The sequence below is a fragment of the Cornus florida genome, unplaced genomic scaffold (genome assembly GCF_030987335.1).
Source record: "Cornus florida cultivar Cherokee Brave unplaced genomic scaffold, ASM3098733v1 CherokeeBrave_3.0.0_Hap2_Chr06, whole genome shotgun sequence".
Lineage (NCBI taxonomy): Eukaryota > Viridiplantae > Streptophyta > Magnoliopsida > Cornales > Cornaceae > Cornus > Cornus florida.
Window position 1 is genome coordinate 65,432,597 of NW_026775576.1, and position 21,753 is coordinate 65,454,349.

Consider the following 21,753-nt stretch of genomic DNA (forward strand, 5'->3'; position numbering starts at 1 on the left):
CAAAAATGTAACCAAACTTAAAAATTAATTGTCATTGCTCATGGGTGACCAATTGAGGGTAATTTGATATAAAAATAAATAAATAAAATAAAAACTTGTTTTTAGATTGTTACATATAGAATTTGATTTCAGATATGAATCCATTTAATTTAGGGATTTGATTTGTACATTTAGTTTTATATATTATTATGTTGTAAATGAAAAAACGTAAGAGAGAGTTCACAACTTTTATGGTATCAATGTGCAGTTTCTCAATTATGTTGAGAATGATTATCCTCCATATTTTCTTACATCATTCTGATAATTCCGGTAATGTTCTTATGTCCAATTTCCTTGCTAGTGATAATTATGTCTTGGCACCGTGTAATGTTAAGTGGGGTGCCATGGTCATATAAATTTGTCAGGTAATATGTACTTGGCGGATGTATCCACTAAAAAAAATAGTTTTTTAGAACGTCCTTTTTATCACAATTTTAAAATAATCTTGGTAAAAGATACTTCTTATCACGATTTTAAAATAATCGTGGTATTTTAAAATAATTGTAGTAAAAAATATATATTTTATCACAATTATTTTAAAACCGTGGTAGAAGATTCTTTCTACCACAGTTAAGGGAAAACCGTGTTAGTAATTCTACCACGGTTATAAAAGAACTGTGATAGAAAGTGAATTTATTTCATTAATTCTACTACTATTTCTACCACGGTTAATGAAAAACCGTGGTAGTAAGTTATTCTACCACGGTTCAGACACCATGGTAGAAAGTGAATTTGGTGATGGGCTATACGCGGGTCTTATTCTCGCTACTTTCTTAAAATTCTACTGCTATTTCTACCACGGTTAATGAAAAACCATGATAGTAAGTTATTCTACCACGGTTCAGACACCGTGGTAGAAAGTGAATTTGGTGAAGGGCTGTACGCGGGTCCTATTCCTGCTACTATTTTAAAATTTTAGGGCAAATCATTTCAGACCACGTACAGACCACACATATATAGGGCAAATCATTTTAGCCTCCGAAATCATCTCCATCTCTATTCTCGTTCTCAACTCTGAACTTGCCCTCTCTTTGTCTCTACAACTGCAAACTACAAAATTTACAAGAATCAGAACCTATATCGGCATATCATTTTAGATTGTTCAAAATATCAAAACCCATATCCTTCAGTTTCCATCGCCCGCTGTTCCAGTTCGGGTTCGCCGTTCGCAAGCCTCAGCCTCTGGCTCGCTGTCTCTCAACTCTCAAGCTCTCTCTCTGCAACTGCTAACTTGTATGTATTGGTTTTGTTTTATTATTATTATTTTTTTCTAAATCAATTAATCAATTTCTGTAATTCTTGTTTTGCAAACCAAATCCTATTAAGTGAAATTTTTAGGGCAAATCATTTCAGCCTCCCCAATCGCCTCCATCTCTATTCTCGTTCTCGACTCCGAACTGGCCCTTTCTCTCTCTATCTCTGCAACTGCAAACTACAAAATCTACAAGAATCAGAACCCATATCGGCATATCATTTCAGATTGTTCAAAATATCAAAACCCATATATATCCTTCAGTTTCCATCACCCGCTGTTCCAGTTCGGGTTCTTTGTTCGCAAGCTTCAGTGTCTGGCCCGCTGTCTCTCAACTCTCAAGCCCTCTCTCTACAACTACTAACCTGTATGTATGGGTTTTGTTTTAAATTTTTTTTTTCTAAATCAATTAATCAAGTTTTGTAATTCTTGTTTTGCAAACTAAATCCTATTTAGTGAAATTTTTAGGGCAAATCATTTCAGCCTCCCCAATCGCCTCCATCTCTATTCTCGTTCTCGACTCTGAACTTGCCCTCTCTCTCTCTCTCTCTCTCTCTCTCTCTGTGAAATTGCAAACTACAAAATCTACAAGAATCAGAAGTTCAAAACCTATATAATTGTTTCTCTCTCTCTCTCTTGACTCTGCAACTGCTAACTTGTATGTATGGGTTTTGTTTTAATTTTTTTTTTTCTAAATCAATTAATCAAGGTCTGAAATTCTTGTTTTGCAAACTAAATCCTAGTTAGTAAAATTTTTTATGATCTTTTTTATTATTTTATGAATTTTAGTTAAAAATGTTTGTGAAGATAATGACTGAAACAGGATCTCCCTTTGCAGGATTTGGAAGACTAACTGGTAAATTTGGGTTGAATTTGAGTCTTGAACAATATTGTATTTTGAATTTGTACAATATAAGGGCAAAATCAATGCACAAGGTTCTATTTGGGGAGGGTTAGATGTATATTTTTGTATAGTTTTTTCCTTGTTTCAATTTCATATGGTCACAATATAATATAGTTGTTTCCATAATTTGAATTCATATAGTCACAATATAACAATTTCACGAAGGTTAACCCTTGTTGTCGTGATTTTGTATCTAGGGTTAATTTTGCACCCTATTGAATCATACCGGCTGTTCTACTATCATGCCCCTAATTAGCTTAATTCTCTACCTTCTACAATCAACTTGAAACATCACTGTACTTTGATAGTGATCATTTTTTTTTTTTTTTAATTTGATAAATGAAAAAGGGTTAATAATAATAAAATAAAATAAAAAGCCTTAACTTTCAAGGTTTTGGTCAACTAATTTCCTCAACTATTTGGAAGTGTGTAACCTATCCCCAACTATTAAAGTGTAGCTACCATACATTCAATTACTATTTTACCCCTTAATAATGAAAATTAAAAACAACATTGGTTGTAAAAGACCCCTTAGTAAGAAAAAAAAAATTAAAAAAATAAAAATAAATTCAAAGTCTTAGAATCTCCTCTACCTCCTAAAGTGGATGATAAAGATTTGAGTTTCCAAAAAGATAAAAAGTGGGTGTGTGAGTGATGTGCCGTATGTTTCTAACCAATAAAAATTAAAATTAAAATTAAAAAATTAGGATGATCTATTTACATTATGCGGTCTATTCATGTGACTAAAAATGATCCTTAGGTCATTTTGATGAAAATGATGTTATAGAAATTTCAGGTCCAAAAATGTTAATTGTCGCTATTGCAATAGTTTGTAACCGGCATAGGAATATCTGTATATTTTTTGGAATAGTATAAGGGGGAATTTTGTGAAAAATGAAAGTTGAAGTGAGTTTTCTAGAAATGCTATAAGTTAGAAGGATTTTTTATTTATTTTTTATTTTTTTTACCCAAAGAAAAACTATGATGAGTGAGTAGTGCATATGCAGTTCCATGTGATGCATGGAGAAATCCATTGCATTTTTGGATGTGGACTTGGATGTCTAACGGTTTGATGAGCCCTTGGAGTAGTTGTTAAGAAAGACTTGAAATTCACAAAGTCGTTGCATGGAATGAAATGTTCAAAGCACACAGCACTTTCGTAATAAAATGGAGATGAAATATAGAATGTGAGAGTTGAGAGGGAGAGAGAACAAACTAATTAAACAAGTATAGAATTAGAGAGAAACTGACCGCCTCTATGTTTCGGCGCCTACAATCCTATGCAAACTCAACTGCATTCACAACCCCATTTCTAAGTTTTTTTATTTTTTATTTTATTGGGAAGAAATTCACACACCTATTTGTCTCTACGGGACTCGAATTCTCACCTTTTTCGTTGAAAGGTAGAGGATGGAGTGGATATTACTTTTATATATATAAACCCTATTACACTACACTAAACATGCATGTTTAGTTATCAATAGGGCGAGTGACCTAGCGATATCAACCCCTAATTCCCAAAGGGATGTCAGGGTTATAAACGTACTAAGCACTATTGTTGCATTAATTTAACATAAATGTCATTCTCTCTAAAAAAAACCATTCACAAACTCACATTGTCTCTAAAAAAAAAAAACCATTCACAAACTCACATTGTCTCTAAAAAAAACTTGAAACATGAACTTTTTATTTTGAAAGGTGTAAAAATATAACTATACTAAAATCCCTTACAATTCCAAATGATGCAATGAATTATAATAAATGGGGTGCACCCCACTTATACGGAGTATTATATAAGGCGGATGCATGTAACAATTAGGTTTTACACACTATCACATTGATGGTACTTGGCGCCAATTGACCACTTCTCTGGATTTAACATAAATGTCATTCTCTCTAAAAAAAACCATTCACAAACTCACATTGTCTCTAAAAAAAACTTGAAACATGAACTTTTTATTTTGAAAGGTGTAAAAATATAACTATACTAAAATCCCTTACAATTCCAAATGATGCAATGAATTATAATAAATGGGGTGCACCCCACTTATACGGAGTATTATATAAGGCGGATGCATGTAACAATTAGGTTTTACACACACTATCACATTGATGGTACTTGGCGCCAATTGACCACTTCTCTGGATTTCAACATCAAAGTTTTGGATTCTTTTTGTTGATTTTTCATCATACTATAATTCCTTGGCTAAGACATGTAGTCAGTCACTGAAAGCCACTCTCTCTCGTCATCGGCTTGTGTTCAAACCCGCGTCCAATTATATACAAGAATTAACCCTGAGTTCCAAGGATGCATGAGAAACGCATTCTAGAAGACATTTTTGTTTTTTTAAGGCAAGATGATTGATAAATAATAAGCAAGTATTTTCCGATTTGTTATACTTTCTTTTTCTTTTTTTCATGAATTATGGTTTTAAATATGATGAATGTTAAATCATATATATATACTTTGGAAAAAAAAAAAATCACATATATATTGTTGCAGTCACAAATGACGAACATGTACATCAGTACCTCTTCTAAAAATACTCTACTGAAATTCTTGTCTTGATTGATTAGACAGGGACTTGACCGATACTACTATATAAGGCGTATGATTCACTTTCCAAAATCAAATGAAGTTTGAACAGATCTTTATTTGGCTTTTCTGCATGTTGAGCGACTTTTGAACCTATATATGAAGAATTAGTCCTATGCTTGGACCGTCACGGTCATGTATACACATAAATATATAATTTAAAATAATTGCGTCCATCGAAAGTATATATAATAACCTTCTTTAGAACCATATGAATATGATTGTGCCACTACGTATTTTAAAGCCATAAGATGACTTTCCAACTACTCATCTCCAACTTTAATATTGCTAATTTTAAACCCATTTTTTTGTTATTCCATGTATTCATCTCCTTCCTTCTCATTCTCTCTCTTGGGTCCATTGCTGAAGCTGACAAGGTAACTCTACATATCGGTGCCATCATTGATGTTGATTCTCGTATCGGCGAAGAACAAAAAATAGCCATGAATATAGCTCTGCAGAACTTCAACAAGAAGTCCAAGTTTCACAAGTTATCTCTTCATCTCTGAAATTCTGGCAGTGACCCCATCCGATCAGCCTCTGCTGGTTAGTTAGTTATCTTCTTTGCCTTTTTTGAAATTCTCTCTTGTAATCAAGTCATACATATATAAGTGTGGAAATGTTTGTAACAGTATATATTAACGTATGAATGCATGTATGATGTGATCATGAGACATGATTGAATATATGCATGCTTTTTCCTGTTCATATTGATCGATAGTTATAATTTAAGACAACTATAACAAAATTAGAGTAAATCTATTCAAGTCAAATAAGTAGCTAGGTATACAGTTAACAACACGAAAGGGAAATAACTGAAAGAAACTATCAAGTCCAAAGAGATCGCGTTACCTTCAACCATGAAATCAGATTGGTTAATGCCTGCAAAACAAGTTTAGAAATCCTAATGATGTTCACACCTATACAAATTTTTATGCGTATACTTGATGGAGACAAAAAAGACTGCTTTTGTTAGGCATGGGACCTCTGTAAGGATACTGTATGAATAAAATAAGAGAGAGAGCAATCCATCATGCAAACCCTTGTTTTAAACTAATTAGATGATAACCACCATCAACTTCCCACAACCACGCTGCTGTAACTTCCTACAACGTGTAACATTGTGTCACACGCAGTGGATTAGAATATAAATGTATTGTGGCAATATAGGCCACACACGTGTTATAATTACATGTGTCTAACATTCTCCCACTTGGCCAATATTGACACACTTACTTTCCTTATAGGTTTGAGAACTAAAACTTTATCTAAAGAATTAAAGTGTATAAAATCATGACGGAAATCACACTCTACATATGAGTGTTACCTTCCATGTATCATTATATCACTGTCTTTCTTTAAATAAACATCTTTATGTGGTAGTACTTTATAAATAGTTATTTCAAGAAAAAGTATTCAAGGAAGTCAACTTTATTGTCCAAATGGACTATCTGTATGAATAAGCTCCCATAAGCCTATTCAAAGGTCTTACTTTATTATCCAAAAGAATAATTTGTCATTTATAAACTTTATGTATACTTCCTTAAAAATGACAAATAAATATTAAAAATCATCAGAACATAAAAGCAATTGCAAACTTTAAAGTGTCTTGTAAATCAAACACAAGATATATCAATAAGCCCCGTATGTCCTACATGTTCCTTATACAATTTGGGTGGCTAACCCTTTGTCATAGGATCTGCAACCATTGACCTTGTTCCTATGTAATGTACTAACACTTGATGATTCTGAGCTTTTTCTTTAACAACAAGAAACTTTATGTCAATCCACCTGTTTGAATTCCCACTTGAATTGTTGTTACAAAAACGAACCGCAGCGGAATTATCACAATAGATTCTTAATGGCTTAGAGATGGAATCTACAATTTTAAGACCTGTGATAAAATTCCGTAACCATGAGGCATGTCCTGTAGCCTCATGACATGCTACGTACTCCGCCTTCATAGTAGAGGAAGTGATTGATTTCTGTTTTAAGCTTTTCCATGAGATAGCTCCTCCTACAAAGATGAATACATATCCTGATGTTGACTTTTTAGAGTCAATGCATCCTCCAAAATCAGAATTAGAATATCCAACCACTTCTAAAAGATCTGATCTTTTGTATGTCAGCATGTAATCCTTTGTCCCTTGTAGATATCGCATCACTTTCTTTGCAGCTCGCTAATGATCCATTCCTAGATTACTTTGGTATTTGCCTAACATTCCTACTGCAAATGCAATGTTTGTTCTAGTGCATACTTGCACATACATTAGACATCCTACTGCAGATGCATAAGGAATGACTTTCATCTCTTCCCTTTCCAAATCATTTCTTGGGCACTGATTTTGACTGAATTTGTCACCCTTGACAATAGGAGCAACACTTGAAGCACAACCCAAAATTCGAAATCTCTCTAAAACTTTATTGATATAGGCCTTTTGGGATAATCCAATCAATCCTTAGGATCTATCCCGATAAATTTCTATGCCAATGACATAGGTTACCTCACCCATTTCTTTCATATCAAAATTTCTAGAGAGAAATTCTTTAACTTCATGTAGCAACCCTAAGTCGCTACTGGCAAGCAAAATATCATCCACATATAGGATCAAAAGAATGAACTTATTCCCACTAACCTTAAGGTATATATATTGATCAACGATGTTCTCTTTAAACCCAAAAGAAGAGATAACATCATGAAATTTGTAATACCACTGACGTGAAGCTTGTTTCAACCCATATATGGATTTCTTGAGTTTGCAAACCATATTATTTTCTTTATCTGAATGAAAACTTTCAGGTTGTTTCATGTATACCTCTTCATTCAAGTCCCCATTAAGAAATGTCGTTTTCACATTCATTTGATATAACTCTAAATCAAAATGAGCTACCAATGCCATGATAATACGAAGAGAATCCTTTGTAGAAACGAGAGAAAATGTATCACAGTAATCAATGCCTTCCCTTTGGGTATACCCTTTGGCTACAAGTCTGGCCTTATATCATTCAATCTTACCTTTTGGGTCTCTTTTAGTCTTATAAACCCATTTACAGCCAACTGCATTGACCCCTTCTGGCAATTGAACCAAATCCCAGACTTGATTTTTAGCCATAGAGTCTAGTTCCTCTAACATGACATCATACCATAACCTTGAATTTTCTCCATTCATGGCTTGTGAAAACGTAATTGGGTCTTTATCAATTCCAATATCATGGTCAATTTCTTGTAGATATACAACATAATCAGAAGGGATTGTAGGTTTTCTTACTCTTGAGGACCTTTTTAACTATATCTGTTCATTTAGAACAGGTTCATTGATAACAGGATTCTCGTGGGTAGGAACTTCTTGATTTACTTGTTCTTCCATAATAACATCTTGAGAAATGTCTTGAAGTACAGGTAAATGTTCTTTAGTCACAGGTCTAACAACCAAATCTCGTGTTTCCTTAAAAATTAAATTTCGAGGTGTTCATTCCCACTAATGTCAACATCTTCAAGAAACCTAGCATTTCTTGCCTCAACAATAATAGGTTTATGCGAAGGACAATAAAACTTAAACCCCTTGGACTTTTCTGCATAGCCAATAAAAAACCCACTTATTGTCTTTAAGTCTACCTTTTTCTCTATAGGATTGTACACCCTGACCTTAACTGGATAACCCCATATGTGTAAGTGTCCTAAACTTGGTTTCCAACTATTCCATAACTCAAAGGGTGTTTTTGGAACCGATTTGGTTGGAACCCTGTTTAAGATATACACAGCAGTTTTTAAGGCCTCATTCCATAGAGATAAAGGGAGAGAAGAATTACTAATCATACTTTTTACCATGTCCATTAGCGTTCGATTTCTTCTTTTTTGCTACACCATTTTGTTCTGGTGTGCCTGGCATCGAATATTATGCTATAATGTCATCCTCCATAAGGAATTTTGCAAATGGATTTGGTCTTTGTCCTTATTCTGTATATCTGCCATAATATTCTCCTCATCTATCCAATCGCACTATCTTGATTTGTTTTTCCCTTTGTTTCTCTACCTCCACCTTATATGATTTAAAAGCATCAAGTGCTTCACTTTTATCATTTAAAAGGTAAAGATACATAAAACATGTGCAATCGTCAATAAAGGTGACCAAATATTTTTGACGATTGAAACATGAAATTTGAAAAGGTCCACATATATTAATGTGTATGATCTCTAAAATTGAGAACTCCTTCTGGCACCCTTATTGGTTTTGTTAGTCTGCTTACCCTTTATGCAATCCATACAAATACCAAAAACAAAAAAAAATCAAGAGTATCAAGTACTCCATCATTTACTAATCTTTTAATTCTTTGTAAGGAGATATGTCCTAATCTCCTGTGCCATAATGAAAAAGATTTCTCTGTTTTAGACTTACACTTGATGCCAATATTTCCATACAAAGCTAAGTGGTTATGCTTAATATTAGGGTTTAAATCTAATTTATATAAACCATCGACCAAAATACCATTACCAATAACAACAGAATCTTTTACAATACTTAAAGAAGTATTAAAGAAATTAAAACTAAAACCAAATCCAACAAGTTTTGAAATAGAAATCAATTTTTTTGAAAAAGTTGGAATATAAATAGTTCTTTCAAGTTCTAATGTAGAGCCAGATGGTAATGTGAGTCCGTAGGTTCCAACCGCATCCACATGTGAACTCATCTTATTTCCCGAATAGATGAAACATTCATTTTTCGTCGGTCTACTTAGTTTGATTGAACCCTGCATGGTATTGGCAATGTGAATTGTAGAACCATAATCAATCCACCATGCATCATTAAATATATTAACTACATTTGATTCATAACACACAAAGGAAAAGAGATTACCTTTTTTAAGCAACCAAGCCTTATACTTTGGATATTGATTTTTCATGTGCCATTTCTTTTTGCAGAAGAAGCATTTGATGGTACCCTTATCGTCAACTTTGCTAGTTGATGCATTCCCCTTCTTCTTAAATTACACACCCTTTTTCATGTCCCTTTCCATGAGTCGCTAAATGAGCACTTTCTAGCTTCTCCTGATTCAATCTCCCCTCCTCTTGAACACACATGGTAAGCAATTCATTAACTGACCATTTTTCCTTATGTGTGTTATAAGAAATCTTGAATGGCCCATATTCAGCAGGCAGGAAGTTGAGTATAAATTGGACAAGGAATGTCTCTGAAAGGTAAATTCCAATGAGTTCATTTGGACAGTTGTATCTCTCATTTCCATAATATGTTCACGGACCCCTTTATCACACATATACTTCATTAATGATAATTTGGTCATTAGGGTGCTAGCCAATACTTTATCGGAACTTACAAACTGTTGTTCAATTACTATCATGTATTATTTTGCTTTAGTACATTCAGGAATTAAACTCCTTATGTTTTTCCCAACATGACTTTTAATGAGACATATACTTAAGCGATTTGATCGCCCCCACCTCTCATAAGAAGCCCTTTCACTTGGCGTACTTGATTTCGTGGGAATGGGTGGTTCATCCACACGAAGTGCCAAATCAATGTCCGCACACCCCAATCCGAATAATTATCACCAGTTAAAAATGGGATATGAGATGAACCAATATTGACAGAACCAGATGAAATTACTGCAAAAAGAATACATACCAAACATTACTCTACTATACGATAAACTTTATTGAAATTCTTAACCCACGTTAAAAAATTTCATATCAAAACAATGTGTCATTATAACTTTCCTGTGGGCAGAGATTTTAATACACTAAAGTTTTGAAAATATAACCATAATAGGATAAAATATTCTTTACTGGCATTAAACTGATAATGATACAGTCCTATGGGCATTTGTGTTCATTGTCAGTTTAATTCAATATCCCCTTTTTTTTTTATCTACATTCATTCATAAACAATGATTATTTTCCTATAGGGCATAATACAACACTTTTTTATGAATGAACTATAACCTTTTAATACATAATCTTTATGTGATATAAATATCATATATTAAAACTTTTTTATTTTTTATTTTATTTTTTATTTTATATCACAAAACCAACAACCAAAGATGTTATGGCTACTCTCTGGTTAAAAATACACATTAAAATAGTAGTAATACTCATACTTTAATAAACTGCATGTATGAGAATATATTGGACATGAATTTTTTAATATGCAGAGACTGTACAACTGTGGAGTATTCTTCATTTGTATAGAAATTTTCAAAACTATACAACTCCAAAGTATTCTGTATAAATAAAAATTCATTATAAAACAAATCTTTATGGTTTTATGATAAGATTTACCCTTTTTTAAAGCAGTCATGAAACTGCTCGGGTCTGAATCACTTTTACCATCAAAAAGGCCAACGTTGTTCCCACTGTATAAATTCACGATGACATTCTCCTATATTTTAAGCAGTCGTTAAGCCGTTTGGGTCTGAACACTTTATTCATCGCAATCCTTATGGGTGTAGTATTCTACGACTTCATTCCAACCAACATAACCAAACGATAAAACAGTACCAAAAAAATATTACAACAGAAACACACCCACCAAAAATAATACAGAACAAATAGACCACAAAGGAAATATTACTAGCCAAAAAGACAACGGTGACATAGCCGTTAAACAAATATTACAGGTCAGAAAAAGAACGGCAACACAGTCGCTCGCTGAACAAATATTACAGACATACAAACCGAAGGATAACATAGCCAAAAGGTATCGCTCTAATACCAAATGAAAGAAACTATCAAGTCCAAAGAGATCGCGTTACTTCCGACCATGAAATCAGATTGGTTAATGCCTACAAAATAAGTTTAGAAATCCTAATGATGTTCACGCATATACAAATCTTTATGCGTGTATTTGATGGAGACACACAGACTGCTTTTGTTAGGCATGGAACCTCTATAAGGATACTGTATAAATAAAACGAGAGAGAGCAATCCATCATGCAAACCCTTGTTTTAAACTAATCAGATGATAACCACCATCCACTTCCCACAACCACGCTATTGTAACTTCCTATAACGTGCAACGTGTGTCAGACACAGTGTATTAGAATATAAATGTAGTGTGGCAATATAAGCCACACGTGTGTTATAAATACACATGTCTAACAATAACCGCATGAATATGTGGATTGACATGAACCTATCTACTTATTATTTGTTGTACTGGGATTTATTTTTTGGTTTCAAGCTAGATACAGTTTCCTAGTATATTAATATTTTTGGGGTTTCTGAATGTTTGATGCAGCTGAAGAGCTGATTAAGGAGAAGAAAGTCCAAGTGATTATCGGCATGGAGACATGGGAGGAAGCGGCTTTAGTGGCAGACATTGGAACCCGAACTCAATTCCCAGTTCTTTCATTTGCAGCTGCTGCTATTACATCCGAATTGGTGCGGCTTCGATGGCCTTTCTTGGTGCAAATGGTTACCAATGGCTACGAACAAATAAATTGCATTGCAGATATTGTTCAATCCTTCAAATGGCAGAGTGTTGTAGCTGTCTATGAAGAAGACATCCATGGTGGTGATTCCGGGAAGTTAACCATGTTATCCAAGGCCCTTAAAAAGGTTGGGTCTACGGATATAGACTATCATCTTGTCCTTCCACCATTTTCTGATCTATCTGAACCTGATCAGGAAAATTTTGTTAATAAAGAGCTGTCTAGGTTAGAAAGCAGCACAAAATCAAGGGTGTTTATTTTCCTTCAGTCATCACTACCGCTGACAAATATTTTGCTCAAAATAGCGAAGAAGAAGGGATTTATGCGAAAAGACTGTGTGGATAATTGCAGACACCACTGCAAACCTTCTGAATTTTATCAGCCCTCCTGTTGTCTTTGCTATGGAAGGTGCACTTGTAATCAAACCCTACTACTCTGAAAACAGTGATTCTTTCAAAGACTTCAGTGAGCAGTTTTGCCAAAAATTCCAATCAGCTTATCCTGAGGAAGATAAGTCTGAGCCGGGAATTCATGCGCTACGAGCTTATGATAGCATTATGACTTTGACACAGGCAATGATGAGATGGTAAAATGAGCTCCTCAAATATGTTGAGGGATAGTATTTTATCGAGCAACTTCACTGGTTTAAGTGGAGAAATGCGTTTTCAAGAGGGTAGAGTACTATCAAGCTCTCAAAAATTCAGTATAGTGAACATTGCCAATCAGGAATACAAAAACCTTGGCTTTTGGTAATCAGAGTCCAATTTCTCGGAGGTACCAAAAAAATTGATAACGTGGAAAAGTTGGCTGGTTTCGCAGAGGTGATATGGCCTGGGAATCCAGAGAGAATCCCAGGAGGATTGGCGCCCATGAAAATTGCAGTTCCTGGTAGAGTCTCTTTTAAGAAGTTCCTCAATGCAGAATGGAATGAGAACACAGATGAGAAGTACTTTACTGGTTTTTGTATCAGTCTTTATAAGGAGGTGCAAACAATTTTGAAGCGACGTTATAACATTCATTTGCCATCTCCAAATGAATTTCAAGAGTACGATGGCAGCTACAATGATTTGGTTGAATCTGTTCATAACAAGGTAATTCACACATCACCTAATCTCTTGATCATTTTCATACATTTGTCAATTTAGTTATAGCCATTTAATTTCAAGTTAAGTATACAAGTTACATGCAACTCTATCTATCCCCCACCTGCAGCTACATGTTACTGATAAACATGTCTGTTTTTTACTTGTGGTTCAAAATTGATATATTGAAGACTTTTGATGCTGCTGTTGGTGACATAACGATAATAGCAAAGCGTTGGAGCCTAGTGGAATTTACTGAACCATTTATGGAGTCAGGTTTGTCGATGGTAGTTCCAGTGAAGTCTGTAGCTTCGAAAGTATGGTTGTTTCAAAAGCCCTTCACCATGGAAATGTGGGTGGCTACGGGGATCATCTTCATCTACACAGTGCTCGTAGTTTGGTTCTTGGAGCAACGTTCCACCCCAGAATTTAGTGGCCCATGGAGGGAACAGCTTAGCAATGTGCTTTGGTTCACCTTCTCTACTCGATCTATTCTTTGTTCACAGTAAGTTATATTATTTATAAGTTATATACCCCCTTATTAGGCTAATGGTAGCATGAAGTCTATTTTCTTTGAATTCTCTCCAAATCATGGTAGGCAACGGATATTTATATATGCTCTTAAATAAACAACATTGAGTACAAATTATCGGTCCTCATAACCTTGCCTCCAAAACTAAGTATAAATAAAATGGTACTGCATGTTAATTCTCTCTGATTGCTGTTTAACTTTATATATGCTAGTTATTGCATAGAGGCAAAGAAATGAAATCCCACTAATTTTTTACTTTGATATATACCTGAGAGTAAATATTTGAATAGTGAGGAGGCCACAGGTCCTATTATAAAATATGAGATATAATTAGCAATTGCACTTATTGGAATTAAAGCCTTGTTCATCTAGAAAAGTATTTATACACATACACCTTCTTCTTCTTTTTTTCATTTTGAAGGGCAGAAGATTCAAAGCAACTACACTCAATCCGTGATCGTGGTGTGGCTTTTTGTGGTGTTGGTCCTAACACATAGCTACACTGCCAGCCTCACTTCAATGCTCACCTTTTCAAGACTCCGGCCAACTGTGACAGATATCGAGTGGCTACAGAGGACAAATGTAAGAGTGGGGTGTGCATGCTATGGTCGTACATTTGTTAGAAATTACTTGAAGCATGTGTATAAATTTAAACCAAAGAACATCATCCACATCAGAAACCAAAGCGAGTACCTGAGGGCATTCGAGAATGGCAATATTTCAGCAGCATTTCTTGAAGTCCCGTATGCCAAAGTTTTTGTCAACCAATACTGCAATCGGTACGAGTACGGATCATTCACCAGCAGATTTGGAGGATTCGGCTTCGTGAGTAGTGGATGGAACTCTTTGCACTCTTTTCATTCTCTATTATCACATAGTTAACTGCTACACTAATTTTAAAATAAAAATAAAAAAAAATAAAAACACACTGCAGGCATTGAATGTCTTCGACTCATTTTATTGATCTTTGCATAATCTCGAATAAAAAATTAAATATAGAATGACAACTCTGTTTATGAGCTTACGGTAACTAATTGTGATTAAATTATTCTCATGCAGGTCTTCTAAAAAGGTTCTCGATTAGCTGCTCTTGTTTCTGAAGCCATTCTTGACATATCAGAAAATGGGAGGCTAAAAGAATTAGAAGAGAGAGAGTTGTTTGATCGCTTCTTAGAGTGTTCAAAATTCCGAGCTACTAAAAACAGTGATAGCTTGAGCATTCAGGGCTTCTTGGGTCTATATATAATCTCTGCAGCCACTTCCACCATTTGTCTTCTACTCTACCTAATTATGAAGAGGAGAATCCCGCAATATTTGAGTAACACAGAAACTAGAATTCCAGAGAGAGCTCCATCTTCAGGAGATCACATTGAACTCAACTGTACTGTTATCAAATTTTTCTATTTTCTTTTTTTCTGGAATTTATTTGATTTTTCTAGATTATTTCAATCATTGCCTCGTTTTGCGTGTCATATGGGTCCCAAGGGTCATTTTGGTCATTTTCTTGAGTCGAGCATTTTAGAGATGTGTTTTTAATTACCTTAAGACAATTGGAGGTGACATGATTGATTTTAGGATTTTCGAAAGTCGGGAACCTCTCCCGATTTTGCCATTTTGAGTGAGGGGTATAATGGACTTTTCTCATGCATATACATATACATATATCTATGCATTGAGGTAGATATTTTAGGGACTTGGATGACATTGCTTGGGAAGGGAAAGGGCAAATGGGTAACTTGCCAAAAAGCTAATAACCACTAATGGTGACATTTGGCACCATTAGGACCACAAAGCAAAATGAAGACCAAGCCTAGTCTTCTTCCTTTTCCATTTTCGGCCAACTCCCTTCTCTCTCTACATTTTATCTTTCTCTCTCTATATCTATCTACACATATATACTTCCATGCTAAAAGCTGAATTTTAAGAGGTTTAGAGTATGAATTTGGTGAAGCTAAAAAAAAATAATAATAAATAAATAAATAAATAAATAGGAGGAGGGGGAAGGCAAGAGGGCTGGATTACGTACTTTCATGGCCACCATATTTCATCACTGTTTCTCTCTTGTGCTCAGTTAAGGTATGTTTGCTCTAACACTTGTTGCTTCGTGTGATTTGGCTCCATATGGTCCATATTGTTCCAAGTGTCACATTGTCGGTGATTATTAATTCATGGCTTAGTTACTCATTTGCCCTTCTTCTTCCATTGCAATGCCAAGCTAGTCCCTCAAAATATCTACCTCAATGCATAGAAATATTTATATGTATATGCATGTGAAATGCCAATAACTCCCCTCAATGAAAATGGTAAGATCGGGAGAAATTTCTGAGCTTGAAAGTCATCTCGACTTTCAAAAAATTCTAAAAATAATTCTGTCACATGTAATTGGCTTAAAATAATTAAAAATTCATTTCTAAACTTTCGGCTCGAGAAAATGACACAAACAACCCTCGCGTGTGGCACGAAAAACGAGGTACGAAAATAAATAAAATAAAATTTCAGAAAAATCCAAAAAAATCCAAGTCATTACATTAACCGTGCCTCTATCTGCAGCATAAGTGAAAACCCATCTCTACCAAGTTTCTGTTTCATGATATGCTTTCAATCTCAAGTTGGGTTCATACTTACCTTAAATTTGAGAGGGCTGTTAGATTACAAGTTTGCCCTTTTACCTACTACCTAAGTTTCTTGTACACTCGCACATTACCATCTATGATTACACAAACTCTATTATCATTTATAAATGACTTGATCATCATTCAACTACCCTCAAATCTTCTTATATATACATAACAGTGATGATTTCTTTATTAATGCAATACAATATTCATTTATTTATTTAACATTTCAAACTTGAAATAGCTAGCTAAATGCAGATTTGTGATTTTAAATTGATTTTTCTTAGCAGTAGTTTTGGTTTTGAAACTGTTGACTCATTGACTTAGTGTAATTTTTTTTTACACAAAAAAAAAAGGGGGATTTTTACATATAAATGGTGCTAATGGCCAATATTTACTATTTGATGAAGTCAAAGTCTTATAGTTTCGAAAAAATAGAGTTGACCAAAATGTTGACGTGAATATGGAAAAACACTGTTCACTTTCATAGGAGTACCACTTTTAGGCACGTAGGTACCACTTTTTGTGCACACAGGTACCACTTTTGTTTTGGGTATAGAGGTACCATTTTTTGTGTATCATGTACCACTTTTTTGTGCAGCACAAAAAGTGATACTTGATGACAAAAAATGGTGCCTATGTGCCTAAATGTGGTACCTCTATGAGGATAAACAGTGTTTTTTCATGTGAGACTTTGACTCCATCAAATGAAAAATATGGGTTATTAACACCATTTATATTTAATAATTCTTTAAAAAAAAATTCCTCATTGAATCACCAATCTGAAACTTATGACCACATATATTGTTTTAGTTGGTGTTGATAATATGTTGATATTCAATAACTTCTCATTTTTTATTTGATGTACTAAAATATTATTTCATTTTTTTAGTGTCATTAAATCCTCAATGAATCGGTCATTTTGAAGATCTCTAGTTGTAGGAATGAAATGACAGGATTTTTGCCAACCAAACCAATTATCACAAAAAAAAATTAAAGATTTTTGTTTTTGATCCTTTCTCTAATAAACCAAACCATAATACACACACACACACACACACACACACACACACACACACACACACATATATTATGGCGTGGGAACTCTTGTAACTATTCACCCTTTGAACTTGTAGCTATCAGGTAAATCCCCTGCTATCCATCTCGACCCCACAGTGCAAGTAGTATTTTAAGTCAAAGTATTGTTGATAAATGTGCCACGACGTCTACTCGAGTGGCACCGTCTCTGAAAATAAGCACACCTAGCCAGTACTTATCTAGGTTGCCCCTGAAAGGACTAAGTATCCTCGAGCTACTCATCCTATAACTGAATTTACTGACCGAGGAAGGGGTCGCTACCCTTCCTCTCCTGTGGACGTGCCCCTCTCCAGTCAGATGGGCCCCTCCTCATTTCCTTTCCGAGGTTCCTTCCTGTAGGGGGAATCTCGAGCATTTCTTTCAGCCTTCGACTTGAGCCTCTCTTTTTACGGTGGGAACCTCGAGGCATAGAGCCAGGATAAAGCTTCTTGGGGCCGAGAAGGCTGAACCTCGAGGAAGGTTTTTTCCCCTCTTTTCAGTTGCGAGAAAATAAATATACGTGCAACGATGTCTGCTCGAGTGGCACCGTCTCTGAAAATAAGTACACCTGGCCAATACTTATCTGGTGTGCCCCTGAAAGGACTAAGTATCCTCGAACTACTCATCCTATAACTGAAATTACAGACCGAAGAAGGGGTCGCTACCCTTCCTCTCCTGTGGACACGCCCCTCTCTAGTCGGATGGGCCCCTCCTCTTTTCCTTTCCTGGGTTCCTTCTTACAGGGGGAACCTCAAGCATTTCTTTCGGCCTTCGACTCGAGCCTCCCTTTTTATGGTGGGAACCTCGAGGCATAGAGCCAGGCTAGAGCTTCTTAGGGCCGAGAAGGCGGAACCACGAGGAAGGCTCTTTCCCCTCTCTTCAGTTGCGGAAAAATAAATATATGTGCCACAACGTCTACTCGAGTGGCACCGTCTCTGAAAATAAACACACCTAGCCGTACTTATCTGGCGTGCCCCTGAAAGGACTAAGTATCCTCGAGCTACTCGTCCTATAACCAGAGGCGGAGCCAGGATTTCATTTGAGAGGGGGCGTCGTGTATTTGACGGAAAATAAAAACTCAACTAACATTCTAATTTTTTTTTTTTTTTTCATATCAAAAGGCAAACAAAAAAAATCATAGCAAAATCACAAAATTTTCAAGTATTGATTTAATTAAATATGAATATTGATTTAAGGTACAACAAAAAATTACCTATGCATGCTGAAATAACGGTTGAATTTTGAGCCATCGGAAAGCAATCATACTCCATCTCCAGTCCAAGCACTTTGTGAATCCTGAGAACCAAAGAAAACAAGATTTTGTTTAATTATTTTAATCTAAACTAACAAGCAAATTAACAAGATGCTTTTCGGTAATGAGAAAGAAAAATTCAAATAAAATAATTTATTATTCAACTGAAAAAGGACAAAGTTAAAATGTTTGACAAATTTGATTTTTTATAATATTTCCATTCAAAACATTACATTTGTCCTCCACGGGATTTCATTTTTTGAACGCGCTGTATGATAGCTTCATTATCTATGCTCCTAAATATCTCTCTTTCTACATATACAACCAAGCTATCATTCATAAATTGATCTCCCATTCGATTACACAATTCATTCTTTACAATATTCATAACAGAAAATGTTCTTTCCACCGTGGCAGTTGCAACTAGTAAGATCAACGCCAATGTCACAAGTAAATACACCAACAGATACACCTTGTCCTTTTTTGCCTCCACCATTTTTTTTGCAAGAGTAAAAATCCCTTTCAATCCTTCAAAGCTACTAGTAGAGCACACATTAATAATATAATTTGTAAGTTGACTATCAAGTTCTCTAAGCTTGACTGTAGAAAATTCTTTTGGATAATATTCAGCAAAACGAATTATCTTTTGTTTGTCAAAAGCAAGGAATGAATCATCTGGACATAAACATGACATACAAAGAAGTAACTCAGAACTAGCCTCACTAAAACGACTATTTAGCTCTTGAAGTTGCATATCTATCACTGAATAAAACAACTCAACACGATAGTAATGCAAGTTTGTCATTTCTTCCATATTACGTCGTCGACGTCCTTGAGCAAAGAACTTATCATCCATATTGGGAACATCAATCCCATGTCTCTCACAAAATGAAGAACCTTCTTCGAGTAAAGAATCCCATCCATCCTCCCTCGTCATTTGTAGTCGCTGCTTACATACTTTGACTAAAGACATAGCATTCACGATATCTTGATCTTTCCTTTGTAGTGCTTTTGATAATTTATTTGTCATTTCCAACACTGTCGTCATCAAATGAAGACTGAATACAAAATTAAAGGATTGTATTGTCCCAAGTAGAATAGTTGTTTCACCTCTTTAGTCGAATCTAAATCCATCCTCTTCGATAATCTTGAGAAAATTATAATTAAACTCATTAAAGTACCATAATGTGACCCCCAACGAGTGTCTCCTGGTCGTATAAGAGAAGTGCTCTGATTTAGGCCTTGCCCACTTGAAAGCTTGCCATTGTTAAGTCCTTCAATAACTTTAACAATTTGTTTCTCTCGAAGCATATCACGGCGTTTACAAGATGCTCCAACTACATTCACCACATTAGTAACAAATAAGAAAAAAGTGGAAATTTGGTTATGATTCTTTGCCACAGCAACAAGAGCCAACTGAAGTTGGTGAACAAAGCAATGACCAAAAAAAGCAAATTCGTTCTCTTTCAAAATAAGCGTTTTGAGACCGTTGAACTCACCTTGCATATTGATAGCCCCATCATAACCTTGCCCACGCAGTCTAGAAATGCTCAATCCATGTGTAGAAAATACATTATCAATCGCTGCCTTAAATGAGAGAGCAGTTGTATCCCTAACATGTACCATACCAATAAAACGTTCAATGATACTCTCATTCTTCACATAACGTAACACTATAGCCATTTGCTCCTTTATTGATACATCACGAGACTCAGCAATTAAAATAGAGAAAAATGCATCACCAATATCTCTAATAATAAAATTGATGATCTCTGTTGAAATGGAATTAATAATTTCTTTTTGGATCTCATGTGACGTTAATTTCAAATTTGCAGGAGCATTTTCCAATACAACGGCTTTTACATCCTTATTGTGATCAGCATGAAATCTCAAAAGTGTAAGAAAGTTCCCTTGATTGTTTGAATCCTCAGATTCATCATGCCCACGAAATGTAAGTCCTTGGTGTAAAAGATATTGAATACATTCAACTGATACAGTCAAACAAGTTCGATATTCAATTCTAGCTTGGTCTGACTGTTTGTAGAAAATTGTTGGAATGTGTTGATTTTTGTTCATCAAAGCTTCACAAGATCTCCAAGCTTGGTTGTGGAAACTATTAGGGCCTCCAACATGAATTTGAGTCTTTCACTCTTCTTCCAATTTGAAAACCCCTCACCCACAAAGGAGTCACCTCCTGATTGTTCTCCAATATCAGGCTTGAAAAGGAAACTAACTTAGGCAAAATGCCACATCTTTGGCTATGCTATATTCTAGCCAATTAGAATAAGCACTAAACTAAGCAGGGTTGAAACGTCGTGTCCCTTTCCCAAAATTTCTATAAGGAAATTTATGAGTCACAGGCTGACAAGGGCCCTTTAGATAATATGCTCTACGCAGATTGTCTCGAATATTAGGATGATAATCCATTATTCGAGTTCGTAGTCTTGGATCTGCTGAAAGATCATCAAAGTTGATGTCGATACGACTTTGCTTTAAACTTTCATCATTTATTCTCTCTACAAGGGGTGTTAACTGTGATTTCCTTTTAAATATTTGATTAATTTTTTGCATAACTGTTTTAAAAAGAAATATATTATTCACGAATCACGTAAAAAAATTGGTTGTAAACTTGTAATTGTAAATATATTTTAGACTTTGAAGCGTCTAAATACAGTATACACAAATTATCATGAGTGCCTAAGTAAAATTAAACAAATACAGGCTACAGCACTAAAGCATCCTGAAATTATAATGGGAGTTATAATCTACAAGCAAAATAATCCAATATGCACACCCACAAACATTATATATAACTACAGACTGAGCACATATATAGTACAAATCCCCAATTCCCAATCAATGTATAGAAATGTTTCTATCTACCTAATAAAGAGGAAAACATCACAACATTGATTTTTTTTAAAAAAAAAAAAAGACAATTAAAATATGATAAAA

At 34.8% G+C, this 21,753-nt stretch overlaps 2 protein-coding genes across 2 annotated transcripts; one reads left to right on the forward strand and one right to left on the reverse strand.

The window, feature by feature from the left end:
• Positions 1-12,034: 12,034 nt before the first annotated feature.
• LOC132314215 (glutamate receptor 2.7-like) lies at positions 12,035-14,938 on the forward strand. Its single transcript, XM_059813107.1, has 6 exons — positions 12,035-12,465; positions 12,623-12,812; positions 12,945-13,331; positions 13,514-13,827; positions 14,352-14,633; positions 14,914-14,938. Exons 1-6 carry the CDS (start codon positions 12,035-12,037, stop codon positions 14,936-14,938), a joined length of 1,629 nt encoding a protein of 542 aa, XP_059669090.1.
• A 2,864-nt stretch (positions 14,939-17,802) lies between these two features.
• LOC132314217 (uncharacterized) lies at positions 17,803-20,481 on the reverse strand. Its single transcript, XM_059813108.1, has 4 exons — positions 19,980-20,481; positions 19,032-19,836; positions 18,760-18,842; positions 17,803-18,038 (listed from the first exon to the last, which is right to left on the reverse strand). Exons 1-4 carry the CDS (start codon positions 20,479-20,481, stop codon positions 17,803-17,805), a joined length of 1,626 nt encoding a protein of 541 aa, XP_059669091.1.
• Between the last annotated feature and the right edge of the window lie 1,272 nt (positions 20,482-21,753).